Source organism: Miniopterus natalensis, chromosome 14 (assembly GCF_054644295.1).
Source record: "Miniopterus natalensis isolate mMinNat1 chromosome 14, mMinNat1.hap1, whole genome shotgun sequence".
NCBI lineage: Eukaryota > Metazoa > Chordata > Mammalia > Chiroptera > Miniopteridae > Miniopterus > Miniopterus natalensis.
In genome coordinates, this window is record NC_142094.1 from 40453383 (window position 1) to 40467533 (window position 14151).

General features: G+C 52.2%; 1 protein-coding gene across 1 annotated transcript in view; it reads right to left on the reverse strand.

The window, feature by feature from the left end:
* The window catches only part of SLIT1 (slit guidance ligand 1), a 132428-nt gene extending 119660 nt beyond the window's left edge, over positions 1 to 12768 (reverse strand). Inside the window, exon 1 of the mRNA XM_087824481.1 lies at positions 12572 to 12768. Coding sequence (XP_087680607.1) covers positions 12572 to 12768 — 197 coding nt within the window. The remainder of the gene's footprint in view (positions 1 to 12571) is intronic.
* Positions 12769 to 14151: the final 1383 nt, after the last annotated feature.

The window sequence follows — 14151 nt, forward strand, 5'->3', positions numbered from 1 at the left end:
GGTGGGGGTGGAGGGATCTTATTTACATGTCTCTCTTCTGACCTTTTTCCACCAGGCCCCACTGTGCAGACTCCAGGACAAATTCCTTAGCCCACCATCAGTGGATTCCAGCCCCCTCCTCACTTCCTACACCTCACTCCACCCCAAGGCAAGGAAAGGCCGGAACAGGCAGGCAGAAGAGCAAACTCAGCCTCTCTCGGAGGGTGCTGCTGGTGGCTTCCAGCAAGAATGCCCATGGAGCCCAGCCGGTGTGGCTCAGCAGCTGAGCATCAGACTAGGATCCAGGAGATCATGGTTCGATTTCCAGTCAGGGCACATGCCCGGGTTGTGGGCTCGATCCCCAGTCAGGGGCATGCAGGAGGCAGCCGACCAATGACTCTCATCATTGATGTTTCTATCTTTCCCTCTCCCTTCTTCTCTCTGAAATCAATAAAAATATTTTAAAAAAAAAAAAAGAATGCCCATGGAGGCCCACGCCTCCCCATTCTCCAGCCTCCCCCCAGCTGCCTTGCTCTCTAACCCCTGGGCTGAGTGCCTCCTCTCAGGGGAAAGCCCTTGAGAAGGCAGCCTTGAGGCTCAGCAGGCTCCCAGGTCTGCGGCCTGCTGCTTAAGGAGGCATTATCACCACTTAGGCTGAGAAAATGACCTCCACTGGGTAGCTGGCCCTCTCCCCGCCAGGATCGAGTTTCCAGCCTGGGCCAGCCACTTCCCCTCAACCCTCAGCAGAGGCTGCTGGACGAGGCAAGGAGGTCATTTTTCTCCAACACCTGATTCCTCTAACAGGTGTTGTTGTGTGTTGCCATGGAGATCCCCTCCCCAGGAAGCCACCTAAGAAAAATGGGAGAAGCTGCTATGACCTTAAGACCTTTGAAGCCAGAGCAGCCAAGTCAGGTGGGCCCTCTGGAGCAGTTCCCAGCCTCATTTCTCAGGAAGCACCCTGGACCCTGAGCTTCTTGCAACCAGAGCCCACATCCACCACTTCTTATTGGGCACCTACTGTGTGCAGGCCCTGAGCCTAATGCCAAGCATGCTTCATTTCATTGTAACCTCCCAGTAACCTGCAAGATGAACCATGTTCTCTCCATCCTGCCGAAGATGAAACTAAGGCACAGATTGATGAAGTAATTTTCCCAGTGTCACACAGCTAATAAGTGGTGGGGCCAGGATCAAAACCAGGCCAGTGTGAATCCATGTCCGTTCCTACCTCGTGATGCCTCATGTTGATGGGCTCTGTCAAGCCCACCCCTACCCCTGAGTGCTCATGCCTTGGACGGAGCTGAGAAACTACTTGGATGCTTTGGGTAGGAAACACTGGGGCCCTGTAATGAGACACTCTGCTCTGCCCTGGCCGGTGTGGCTCAGTTGGTTGGAGTGTCGTCCTGTTCACCGTAAGGTCATGAGTTTGATTCCCAGACAGGGCATGTGCTAGGGGCAACCAATCAATGTTTCCCTCTCTCTCTCCCCCCCCTTCCTCCCTCTCTAAAATCAATAAAACAAATTTAAAAATTTTAGAAGAGATAGTATACTTATATGCAAAGCACTTTAAAAGAAGGGGGGGGGCTGTCTGCTCTGCCTGAGCAGCAAGATCAGGGAGCTTCCCAGCCACTGAGCAAAGTGCACTTTTAGTCATTCTTAGTGGCTAAAAGCTTGGGCTTTGGAGCTAAACTGTCCAGCTTCAAAATCCTGCTCCCCATTACTGGCTCTGTGACCTTAGGCAAGGAGCTTAGCTTCTCTGGGCCTCAGGTTCTACATTCGTGAAATGACGATAGTGAGGATAATGGAAGTGCCCACCTGTGTGAGATGCGGTGAGGTTGACACCGACTCAATGTTTCTCAAACACCAAGAGCAGTGCTCCGTGTAAGTACTACCTGCTGCGACTGTTTTTACTACTGTTGCTGCTATTGTTGTGTTCCTCTAGGACTATGGCTGCTCCGGGAGGGTGAGTGCCCCAGGCTCAGCTCTGGCAGGGCCACGCTGAGCAGGGAGAAGCCAGCTACTCAGGCCCCGCAGGCCCCAGGATGCCAAGGAAGACGCCCTAAGATGTTTGTCTCCCTTCCGAAAGTGATGGGTCTGCACCCATTCTTGTCCCCCAGGAGGAAGTACACTGGGTGGCAGATGGCCCTGATTCCCATCAGTGCCTGTGTGGTCCAATCCTGAAAGGAAAACCTCGGTGGTAAAAGACTTTGGAGAAAATCCTCTGAAGCAAAGTTACTGAGGGAAAAACAAAAACACACAGGATTTCTTGAATCCTCTCAGGAAACAAGAATCTGATCCCCAGCATCTGGGTATTCATGATAATCAAAAGAAACCTTCAGATTTCCTAGAACTGCAGGAATAAGCACCGTGGGCCCCTCGAGGGGTGCTCTGGGGCCCCACACTCCTCACAAGCATTTCTTGCTCTGGAGCTCCCGCCATTCCTGGTACTGTTTCACTGGGGACCAGAACATTCCCACTACAGCCCAGGCTATGGCAATGAGGCGGCTCGGGCCCCCTCCAAATCCCATCTGGCCGAGTCTCCAAAAAATAAACAGATGCTCTGCCTGTGACTGAGCCAGGCCTCTGGGCTGGAAGACTGTACACCTCAGTTCTCTGTCCTTTGAAATCTTAGCCTGGCCAAATCCATGGCGCTGAGAGTGTACAGTCAGACCGGAGAACTGAGGGAAAGAAGAATTTTCCTGTGCAGCTGGGGACAGACGAGGCCAAACACCCTGACCGGCAGGTCAGCGGCCACGTGCCTATGCCTGCCATTGCACCTGGGGCCCCACTGAGCCTCTGCCCAGGCTCCCCACATTCCTTCTGGCTCCCCTCCAATCTGTTCTCCAAGCCACAACCAGAGTGACCTTTTCAAGATGCAAATCTGATCATGTCACTCCCCATTTAAGCCCCTCAATGAATCCCCATTGCGCTTGGAATGAAGACAAAAATCTTCCCGTGAACAAGGAGGCCGCGTGGCCGGCCCCGCATGGCGTTCTGATTGCTTCCCTCTTGGAGCAGAGCCTTTGACCTCGCCATTCCCTCTACCTGGAACGCTCCCTCCTTCCTCTTTGCCTAGCTCACTCCAACTTGTCCTTGCGATTGGTCAGACCTCCTGCCCCAGGCCCGCAGAGCATCCCAACCCCCTGTGGGCACATGGCACCGGAGGCCTGGCACGTGCTCCAGTCAGCCGCTAAGCCTTCCCCACAGGCCCCAGGCCTCAGCAGGTCATGACCCAGAGGCTCCTCCAACCCCCCCGCGGACCCCACAGGCCCAGCACCAACCTCAGCCCAGGACAGTCCTAAACCTAGTGATAGTCAAGAGGCCCCAGGGCTGAGGAATCGGGACCACACCGGGGCAGGCTTGCTACCCATGTAGCTCTGCCCTGGCTCCTGGGGACCATCTTGTTTCCTTGGCTTGGACACTAGCAAGACCTGTACAATCACAACCATAATAGAAGCAGGTTCGACAGGTAAGACTTGAACCCTGACATATCTGACTTCAGGGCTCAGCTCTCTCTTTTTTCTCTTTCTAATATTTAATTGTGGAAAAACACACATAATGAAATTAACCCTTTGATCATTTTTAAGTGCACGGTTAAGTAGTGTTAAGTATATTCACATTGTTGTACAACAGATCCCCAGAACTTTTTCATCTTGAAAAGCCGAAACTCGGTACCAATTAAACACTAACTCTTATTCCTCTCTTCCTCCAGCCCCAGGCAACCACCACTCGACTTTATGTCTCTGTATATTATACTCAAGGTAACTAGAGTACACCTGGATCAGTGGAATCACACAGTATCTGTCTTGTTGTGCCTGGCTCATTCCACTCAGCATAATGTCCTCGAGGTTCATCCACGTTGTAGCACTTATCAGAATGTCCTTCCTTTTCAAGGTAAATGATATTCCATTTGTGTTACACCGCATTGTGTCCATCCACTCATCCCTCAGTGGACACTTGGGGTGCTTGTGAATAGTACTGCTGTGAACATGGGTCTACAAGTATCTTTGAGACCTTGTTCTCAACTCTTTTAGGTATATACCCAGGAGTAGATTTGTTGGATCATAGGGTAATTCTATGTTTAACTTTTTGAGGAATCACCATACTCTTTTCCATAGTGGATGCACCATTTTATATTCCCACCAACAGTGCACAAGGGTTCCAGTTTCTCCACATCCTCACCACCACTTATTTCCTGTTTTCTTTATATTAGTCAGCCGTCCTAATGGATGTGAGGTGGTCAGAGCCCAGCTCTTAACCCCAACTCTGTGATGTATTCTGTTCTAAGGCCCAAACTGCACCCCAGTCCCTTCACTACTGAGACCCGGTCTTGCTTTTGCCAATCCCCTTCCCAGGTTTGGAGCTATCCCCAAAACCACAACCCTGCACTATTAGCCACCAGGCCTCCATTACATGCCTGCCAACTGCTCTCCACTCGCTGCCACTCACAGGAGAGGCCACCCACCAACTAACGCCTTGACACTGACCTCTGTCTGCAACACCACCTCCCTGCATCGCCCAACTCTGCTCACCACCCTCTACCCCTGGCAGACACCATCCTAACCAAGAGATCGCGTTAACATCACCAGCAATGAGACATATCGATGTCATCCATCCTCTGTTAGGGTCTTCAGAGAAGGACACATCATGACCCCTGAGGCATTCTTGCCAAAAATGCATAACCTCATCCAATCATGAGAAAACACCAGACAGACCCAAACTGAGAAACCTTCTACAAAATAACTGACCACTACTTTCAAAAGCATCAAGGTCATGAAAAGCAAGGAAAAAACCAAGGAATTGTCACAGATTGAAGGAGACTAAGGAAAAATGACTATTAAATTCAAGGTGGAATCCAAGATTGCATCCTATAATAGAAAAAGGACATTAGTGGGAAAACTGGTGAAATCTGAACAAAGTCTGTAGTTTAGTTAAATAGTGTACCAATGTTAATTTCTTTGTTTTGGTCATCATACTAGGGTTAAGAAAGATGTCAACATCAGGGGAAGCTGGGTGAAGGGTGTGTGGGACTCTCTCTGGACTATTTTCACAACTTTTCTGTAAGTCTAAGATCATTTCAAAATGAAAGTTTTTAAATTTTTTAGAAAATAAAATACAGCAATGACAGCAAAACCACTGTCACAGAAAAGCTAGAAACCACAGTCATTCCCACTACCAGTTGGCCTCACCTTCCATTTACTCTCCACACCAAAGCCAGGCAACAGAACATCTTGCACTTGTCACTCGCCACCTAAAACCCCTGGGGGCAGGTGCTCAAAGGATCTTGTCAAAAGGACACAGGAGCAGCTTGAAATGGCTCCCACTGGCAGAATGTGGGACAGAGTATTTACATAGCCTCAAAGTACCTCCTCACAAATTACTAATTAATAACTAAGAGTAAATAGTAACTGTTCAGCTTACCCAGTGATCAAAGCTAAAATTGCCAATATTGGGATAAATTGACATGTGTCTTCTGACACTACCCACTGAGAAGGGCACAACATCACTCATTTAGCATTCCTGCCAAAAATTCATAACCTGAATGCAATCATAAAAAAAAGAGCAGACAAAGCCAAATTGAGGAACATTCTACAAAATAACTGGCCCGTATTCTTCAAAAACATCCAGGTCAAGAAAAACAAAGGCCGAGACACTAGTCCAAATTATAGGAGACTAAAGACTCATGACAAGTAAATGCCATGTTTGGTCCTGGACAGAATTCTGGACCCGGAAAAAAATAGCCATGAAAGACATTTTGGGGACAACTGATAAAATTCATACATGAACTCATGTATTAGTTCATGAGTATACATGGGTGGATAACAGTATCTTATCAATGTTAAGTTTTCTGATTTTGCCAACTTGTTTTTAGAAAATACACACAGAAGTATTTAGAGAAAAAAGGTGAGTGTGTCCATCTTACCCTGAAATGGTTCAGAAAAAAAGTGTGCATGTGTGTGTGTGTAAAATACATGATAAGCGAGTGGGGGAAATATGAACAACAGAATCTGGATAACCTCTACAGGAGTTCCTTATACTTTTGTTGCAACTTTTCTGTAAGTTTGAAATTACAACAAAATTAAAAGTCAAAATGAGAACAAGGGCTATTTTGGGGTGAAAAAAATATTCTGAAATCAAATTGTGATGATGTTTACACAACTCTGTAGATTTATTTAAAATTCATGGAATAGTAAAAAAAAAAAAAAATTTTTTTAAACACCTCTGCACACACCACCTCTGATGGCTGCACATTTCCCAGCCTCATGGCCCGGTGCCCATCCATTACTACCTTCTGTTCCCTCAGAACTCAGCAACACAAATGTTCACCCCTTCAGCTGGGTCAGCCCCTCACTCTCCTTTCCACCTTCTGAGTGTCCCCAGATGCCCTTGCCCTCCCTTCACCTCTCCACCTACCTAAGTCCTGCCCAACCTTCAAATCCCACATCCCCGGTCACTGCAGGGACCCAAGCCCTCCTTCCATCTCTCTCTCCCATCTCACTTCTAACACTGACAAAGTCCTTGCTGCGAGCCAACGTTATTCTAACCCCTTAAATGGAGCATCTCGTTTGAACTCACAGCCCCGCCAGGTAAGTGCTATCATTGGCCTCATTTTACAGACGAGGAAATCAAGTCTCTAGGAAGCTGCCCAAGATCTCTTAGGTGGCAGTTGACGGATTCAAACTGGGCATTCTCGCACCCAAGCCTGCACTGGTAGCCACCGCACTCTCTGTCCCCATGGACATCCTTGCGCATTTGCTCTTTCACAGACAGAAAGTTTTGCCCCGCACCAGGCCGCACGCTCCCAGAAGGGTCCGCACCCTGGACCTCTCTAGACACTGTGCACACGGCAGGTGCCCAACAGCTGTTTGTGCGCCACAGGCTGGGTTCCAGAAAGGAGAGGAGGGGGTCGAGAGCTCCGTCAAAAAGAAGAGCCAATTCTCCATCCCCACCCCCACCCCCAGCCCAGCCCAGCTCCCTGGCGACTGCCCAAAGCCCGGCCGTCATCTGCTCTGGGTAATAAGTATTTGTATGGCGATAATTACAGCATTTGGGAAGAAAATCCCATTAAGCGAGAGCCCTGCCGAGCTGCTAATGCCGGCACAGCACTGGAGGCAGCAACTCCGCCAGGCTCCCGTCTGCTCCGCATACAGCAGGAGCCGCCTGTCCCGGCGCTTCTCGTCCAGCCCCAGAAGAGCACGGCCGCCCCTGCTGGCAGCCTCGGGCGGCCTGGGCCACCCCCCCCCCCAGTCCCCTGCCTTGGAGAGGGGTCACGGAGGAAGGGGCAGCCCAGTCTCATGCTCCAGGGTTCCCAGGGGAGCAGAGCGCCGGGCAGCTGCCTGTTGAGGGACCGGAGAGAAGGGCCATGCTGGGATCCGGCATTGAGTGGTGCCCAAGTTTCTTTCCCGTCCCTGCAATTCTGTCACGTTAATAACAATAATAATACCATTTATTGGTCACTTGCTGTGTGCCGGGTCCCGTGCAAAGTGCTTCTCCCAGCATCACCGCATTTAATCCTCGGAGCACCCTTTGAAGCAGATCCTGTCACAATCCCCACTCTATGGGCAAGGAAGCGGGGGTCTGAGAAGTCACTTTCCTCCAGAGCACTTACGGCAGCTTGTAATTACGCATTTATTCTCACATTGTGTCATTCATCTCTATCTCCCCTGCCGGACTAAAACTCAGGGAGAGGGTGTCTGTCTGACACCATTCACTCAGCCAATGCAGACATTCAATAGGTAGCTATCTTTTGAATGAATGAATTAAACCCCATAACTTGCCCAAGGTCTCCCAGCTGCTGAATGTCAGAGAGAGGCTAAAAACCCAGGCGAGCTGGCTCCAGATCAGCCATCATGCCATCCACCTTACAGAGAGTCCCTGCACAGGACTGCCCTGCTCCCTGACTCCAAAGCCCAGGGGACAGGGTCATAGATGCCCCAGTACAGAGATGCCCCAGTACAGCACCGCTGACACCCAAATGTTTACCTCCCAAACTCTCCTGCCCCAGTTGAATCCTCAAACCTTAGCTTGAGCTTCTTAAATAATAAAAAATAACATCACTTAATTGAACTACAGAGCATTTTCACCCACATAGTATGAGTGACTCCTGGCAAAGGCCTATGCAGTAGTGTCACTTTCCCCACAGGCTGAGGGGGGGTAGAGCACCAGCCACGTGGCACACATGCCACCAGGCCCTCTCCACTGTACTCACTCACTTAATCCTCACTGGCACCCTGCAAAGCTGTCACCAACCCCTTTCACAGACAGAAACTGGGTCTCAGAGAGTATGGAGGACAGCACTGGAGCCCTACCATCAGTCACTGAGAGCCCAGCAGTAAGCCCAGCGCACCTGCTACTGGAGATGAGAGTCCCACCAGGAAGCAAGTCCCCCTGCCCAGTGTGGGTCTCCGCTGCAGGAGACCAAAGAGTCCTGCTCAGACAGCCCAGGCCAGCCACGCCCGGGTGGTAGACATGGTTTCAGTCTGGCCCCCTGGCTCCTCTCACTACACCACCACTCAATCATTATTTGGAATTCCAAACAGGCTCCCAGACAATCAGCCTGCGGATGCCCTGGGCCATCTTCTTTGGGCATGACCACCCAGCCTTATTGAATGGGACCTCCAGACTCAGGGGACTGAGCTGGGAGAAGGCATGGCACCCCTGGGCCTCTGTAGCAGGGAACTAGGACAGTAGACAAACTGGCCAGGAGGCAAAGGGACATATGGAAGAAGGCAGGAAAGTGGGCTCCCATGGCCTGACAAGCAGCAGGCCAGCCCAGGGCCCTTCCCCACCTCTCCATTTTCTGGTCTCGCACCTCTCTGCACCCTGCACCCTGTACCTATAAGGGGATCTGTGGCAAGCCCAGAACATGATTGCCCAGGGTGGAAAGGAGAAGTAGTGTCCACACATACTCTTATCATACTTTCCTGAACATTCTAGTTCAAAAGATTTTTTAATTTAAAAAAATCCAACTGGCCCTGGCCAGTGTGGCTCAATTGTTGATCGTGGTCCCATACACCAAAAGGTTGCCAGTTCAATTCCCAGTCAGGGGTCATACCCAGGTTGTGGGCTGGATCCCCAGTTGGGATGCATATGCGAGGCAACTGATCGATGTTTCTCTCTCACATTGATGTTTCTCTCTCTCCCTCTCCCTTCCTCTCTCTCTAAAAATCAATAAAAACATATTTAAAAACCACATTTATAAAAAAATATCCAAATGAAAGTCAAGGTCTTTAAGTGGAAAAAAAGACAATTAATAGTGGCCATGGCTGGGTCCCTCTGAGTCTTGCAAAGAGACAAGCTTCCAGGCCTCCTCCAGCAAACCCCCAAACCTCACTTGGTATTTTAATTGTTCCATGGCAGTAAATTATTCAGCACCTTTTCTCCATCCAGCCCACCAGCCCCACAGCCCCTCTGGCTCAGGCAATGTCCTCAGCAGCTCTGGGACCTGCCTGCACAGCCTCTTCCCAGAAGTCCCTGAAGCAAACCAATGACAATTTCTTCCCATTGCAGGGACAGGCCTGGATCCAGAGTTATGGGCTATATGATCATAAAGTTGCCGGGCCTCGTGGGCTGCTGTAGAAACTTCCCAGAGGACAAATGGTGAATGCACAGCTGCAATCTATACAAATTTCACAGCCTCAGAAGAGGCTGCCGGTTCAGGCTCTGACACTGCACAACACTCATATTGATTAGAAAGAGCATTTGCCACGGTTATTTTGAGTCCACGTAGGCTCTCCCCAAGGCCTCTTCTTAGGCGTTCTTTCCTCCTCAAATGGCTCTTTCGCAGCCTGCCTGTTGAAAGGTGGGCTCCCTCTGCTTTCTACATCCTTTCCCAGCCTGAGAAGCTTTACACAGCAAAGATCAGACCTCACCCTACGATAACTCACCTCTGTATGCAAACCCTGAAGTCCCCAAAGGAAAAATCCACATACAGAAAGGCCTTTTTGACTCTTCTCAACCTTCCCAGCCTCAAGTGCCATTGCATCCCACTGGACACAGCATGTTTCAGCCCCAGAGCAAAGCTGGTCCGTGTGCCCAGCCGGCCAGGCTCACTCACACCTGCAGGCCTTTGCTCATGCGTTTCCTCTCTCTGGCTGCCCGCCCTCTCTGCTTGACAAAATCAACCCAACCACTGCCAAGTGCCCTGATAAAATGACCTATGCTCTGAGAAGTGCCTTTACCCCAGAGAAGGGCTTCTCACTTCAATGCCCCCGGCGACAGCCCCACCACGCTGTGCACCTGGCCTTCTCCCAAAAGCTTACAGTTAGATGTCTCCCTGCCTGGTACTCTTGACTATGCATCCCTGAGGGCTTGCCACAGATCTCCTTATAGGTACAGGGTACAGGGTGCAGAGAGGGGCGAGACCAGAGGATGGAGAGGTGGGGAAGGGCTCACTACTAGCTGGAACTTCAGTACCCAAGGCAGTTCCTGACTCTGTAAACATTTGCTGAATTGATCCTATCATAACAACAGCCCTCTCTGAGCAAGCATCGTAATGTACCAGGCACTTCCACACATTACCTTCAGTCATCACAAGAACCAGAGACCTTATGTATCTGCAGCTCCATTTTCCAATTAAAGCTCAGAGAAGTTAAGTAACTTGGGCAAGGTCACACAGCAAATAACTGACTGAGCTAGAACTCCAACCTAGGAAGTTGGAGCCCCGACTCTTTCCTCTGCACTAGGAAATTTAACATCTCTTTTAATCATAAAAGAGCTCAAGAGTTCATGAAAGTCAAATCAGACACTCTCCTCAAAACTAAAGATGAAGAGAGAGCAAGGAGTGAGATGATTTCAAGATTCAAATCCAAAAGCAGAGAGGCTAATGTGTCTCAGACATAGTCTGCTACCAGGGTAACAGTTGCAGGAGAAATGCCCTGTTGACACCACCAAGGAACAGAGAGTAGGTCCAGAGGGAAGAGGTGTGGAGGGTGACCCTGCAACCTCAGGGGTCCTCTGGACAGATTTCTGATCCTCAGTCCCTCCCCAGGGCCACACAAGATAATGCACGGTTGCCCCAAGCAAACTTGGTTTGGTCCAACCTCTCCCCACGCCAGCATCTTTCCCCAGACTCACACACATGCCCTCACACACACCTTTATTCCATCTAGATTGCATCTGCATTGCAAATCCTCTGAAACCTCCACGGGAATTTTTCAGCTCAGTCAAGAAGAGTCTGGGGCAAAGTGTCCTCACTAATTGCTGACCTTGATACAGACTTTGATCCAGGAGACAGCAGTCCCCAGGGTCAGGTTTCTGCCTCTGACCAGCTGGGAGCCATAAAAAATGTGATCAAAAGTTATCGAAATACATATGCCTTTCCTGAGAGCCACTGCAGTTGCCCAGGAGTGTGGGAAGAAGCAGCAGGCAGGTTTCAAAGGGGGCAGCAGCCATCTCCAAAGTCCAGTTCAAAAATCTCCCGAGGCCAAAGCCGTCACCTCTGCAAGCAGCACAAAGGCCCTCCATGCGATCAAAATCTACACACACGGCCATGTACAAGGACTCTTGCACTGAGGTGAGGTGACACCACTACACTAGGAATTCACACAGACACTCATTCTGCAGAGAATCTGGGAAAACAAATTATATAGGTTTGTAAACACACACACATGCTAACCATCCACAAACACGCACATACACACACATACCCTGCAAATCTCAGCGGGTCTAGAAAGGGCTGAGTTTCCTCAAGAATTCAGAAGTGAGAGAGATGGGAAGAGAAATGGTGTTTTTGTGACTTGTCATGGTCAATGTCTTTAACCTCATGTCTCCCACTCCAAGCTCCTGACCTCTCAGCATTATTCACAGAGCTCTCGATCCAGGTTGCACCTATCCCTCTCTGGGTGCTGAATGTAACATACCCTAAGCCCCAAACCCAAATCCCTCAGATCCCATTGTCTGCCAGGGTTGGGGGTGGCTAGATGTGAGGTGAGGGGCCAGTGCCAGACACCTACAAGGGAAGAGTTCTTAAGGTTCTGGGTCAAACAATGGGGAAGAAGGGAAAGAAATTTCAACTCCATCCCATCTTGCCCCCCAGCACCAGCCTGCAGGCCCTCAGAGCCCATATCCCCACACCCCACTCAGAACATAGCCCGAGCCCCAGGTGCCCAAAAGGAAACATGGTTCCTGGCAAGCATGAGGAGCTGCCCTCCTGGGTGCCAGGAAGGCTTTCTGGCACCAATTCGCAGGCACCCTGGAGGAATAAGGTGCTGGCACAGCGGGGAGGGCCTGCCAGTGCTGAGCGCAGGATGCAGGTGTGAGGATGGGGCTGACAGCCCCGCTGAGAGCCCTTTGGATCCCGGGAAAGGAGAACAGTGGTGCTCCTGGCTCCTGGCTCCTGGCCCCTGGCCCCTGGCCCCTGGCTCCTGGCCCCTGGCTCCTGGCTCCTGGCTCCTGGCTCCTGGCCCCTGGCCCCTGGCCCCTGGCTCCTGGCCCCTGGCCCTTGGCTGGAGAAGGACCCTGGCAGGCACTGACTCGTCTACTGGCTGCGGAGCAGGGCCCCAACCGTCCTGCCCGTACCCACAGCCCTGAATTTTGTCGGAGTGGGAGGGCAGCCTCGGGGCTCCCTGCGGCTAGGGACCGGGGCAATACTCACAGGCGTTCGGTGTTCCGTGGGATGTTCTTGGGGACAGCCTGCAGCCCGGTGCCGTGACAATCCACCGTGGTGCCCGAGCAGGTGCAGAGGGCGGGGCACGCCGTGGCCCCCAGGCGCCACGCGGCTGCCCACAGCAGCAGCCAGAGCTGGGGACGGGCGAGCCCCGCCGGGGTCCCGCTCCGCGGCGTCAGCGCCATGGTGCCCTCACTGCGTCCCTCGGGCGCGCCAGACGACGGCGGCCACTGACCATCCCCGTCCGGGCGGCTCCAGGCGCAGTCCCGGGGCACAGCCGCCGAAGGGACGGCTGGCGGGCTGGGGGCACCGCGCTCCCGCGAGCGACGCGCCTGTCGCGGCCGGAGGGAGGGCGCGTGGGGCGGAGGGCGCTCGGCTCCTCGGGTTTCTCGCCGGCGGCGTCTCCTTCGCTCCCTCCGGCTCCCCGCAGACCGCTGAGCGGAGGAAAATGGGCAGGCCCCGCGCGCTCACGCACCCCGCGCGCACACACGCGCAGTCACTCTCCCACCCGCGCGCTCGCTCCCACCCGGCAGTCATCCATCAATCCAAAAGCGCACATCCAGCGCCAGGCTCCTCCCCGCCCTCCCCCCGCACCCCCGCCCCGCCCCGCCCCCCAAGCCCGGTCCCCGTCTGCCGCCGGCAGCGCAGTTTCAAAGGTGGAACCTACGGGGCGCCGCGGGCGGCAGAGGGCTGCGGGGGAGGGGGGCGCGCGGCTCCACCAGCCCTCCGACCCTGGCCGGCTGCGCACACTCACACTCACACACACACACACTCACACTCACACACTCACTCACACACACTCCCACACTCACACACACTCACACACTCTCACACACTCACACTCACACACTCACACACTCACACACTCACACACACACTCACACACACTCACACACACTCACACACTCTCACACACACACACACTCACACACACACTCACACACACTCACACACTCACACACACTCACACACACACACTCTCACACACACTCTCACACACACTCACACACTCACACACTCACACACACTCACACTCTCACACACTCACACACACACTCACACACTCACATTCACACACTCACTCACACACACTCACACACACTCACACTCTCACACTCACACTCACACACACTCACACACACTCACACACACTCACACTCACACACACTCACACACACTCACACACACACACTCACACTCACACACACACACTCACACACTCACACACACACTCACACACACACACACTCTCACAGCGAGGAGGAGCACCCGGCACGCGCAGCCCAGCTGCTGGTCCAGAGAGGGCAGGAGATCTTATTTTGCCGCCAGAACTCCTTCCCCCGCCACAGGCGAGCTTTCCTCGACGGCAGGAGCTGCTCCCAGGCCCCGTGGAACTTGCTTTGTCAGTTCACCCTGAAAAAAAGCCCTGTGCCCCAGCTGACTTCCCAGGTGGCAAGGAGCAGGGTGTCAGCGGGGATTACTGGGCAATAACCTTCTTCTGATCACACCAACGGCATTCCTCCATTTCCAACAGATAAAAACGAATATTCAGTCCCATCTTCAGGGAG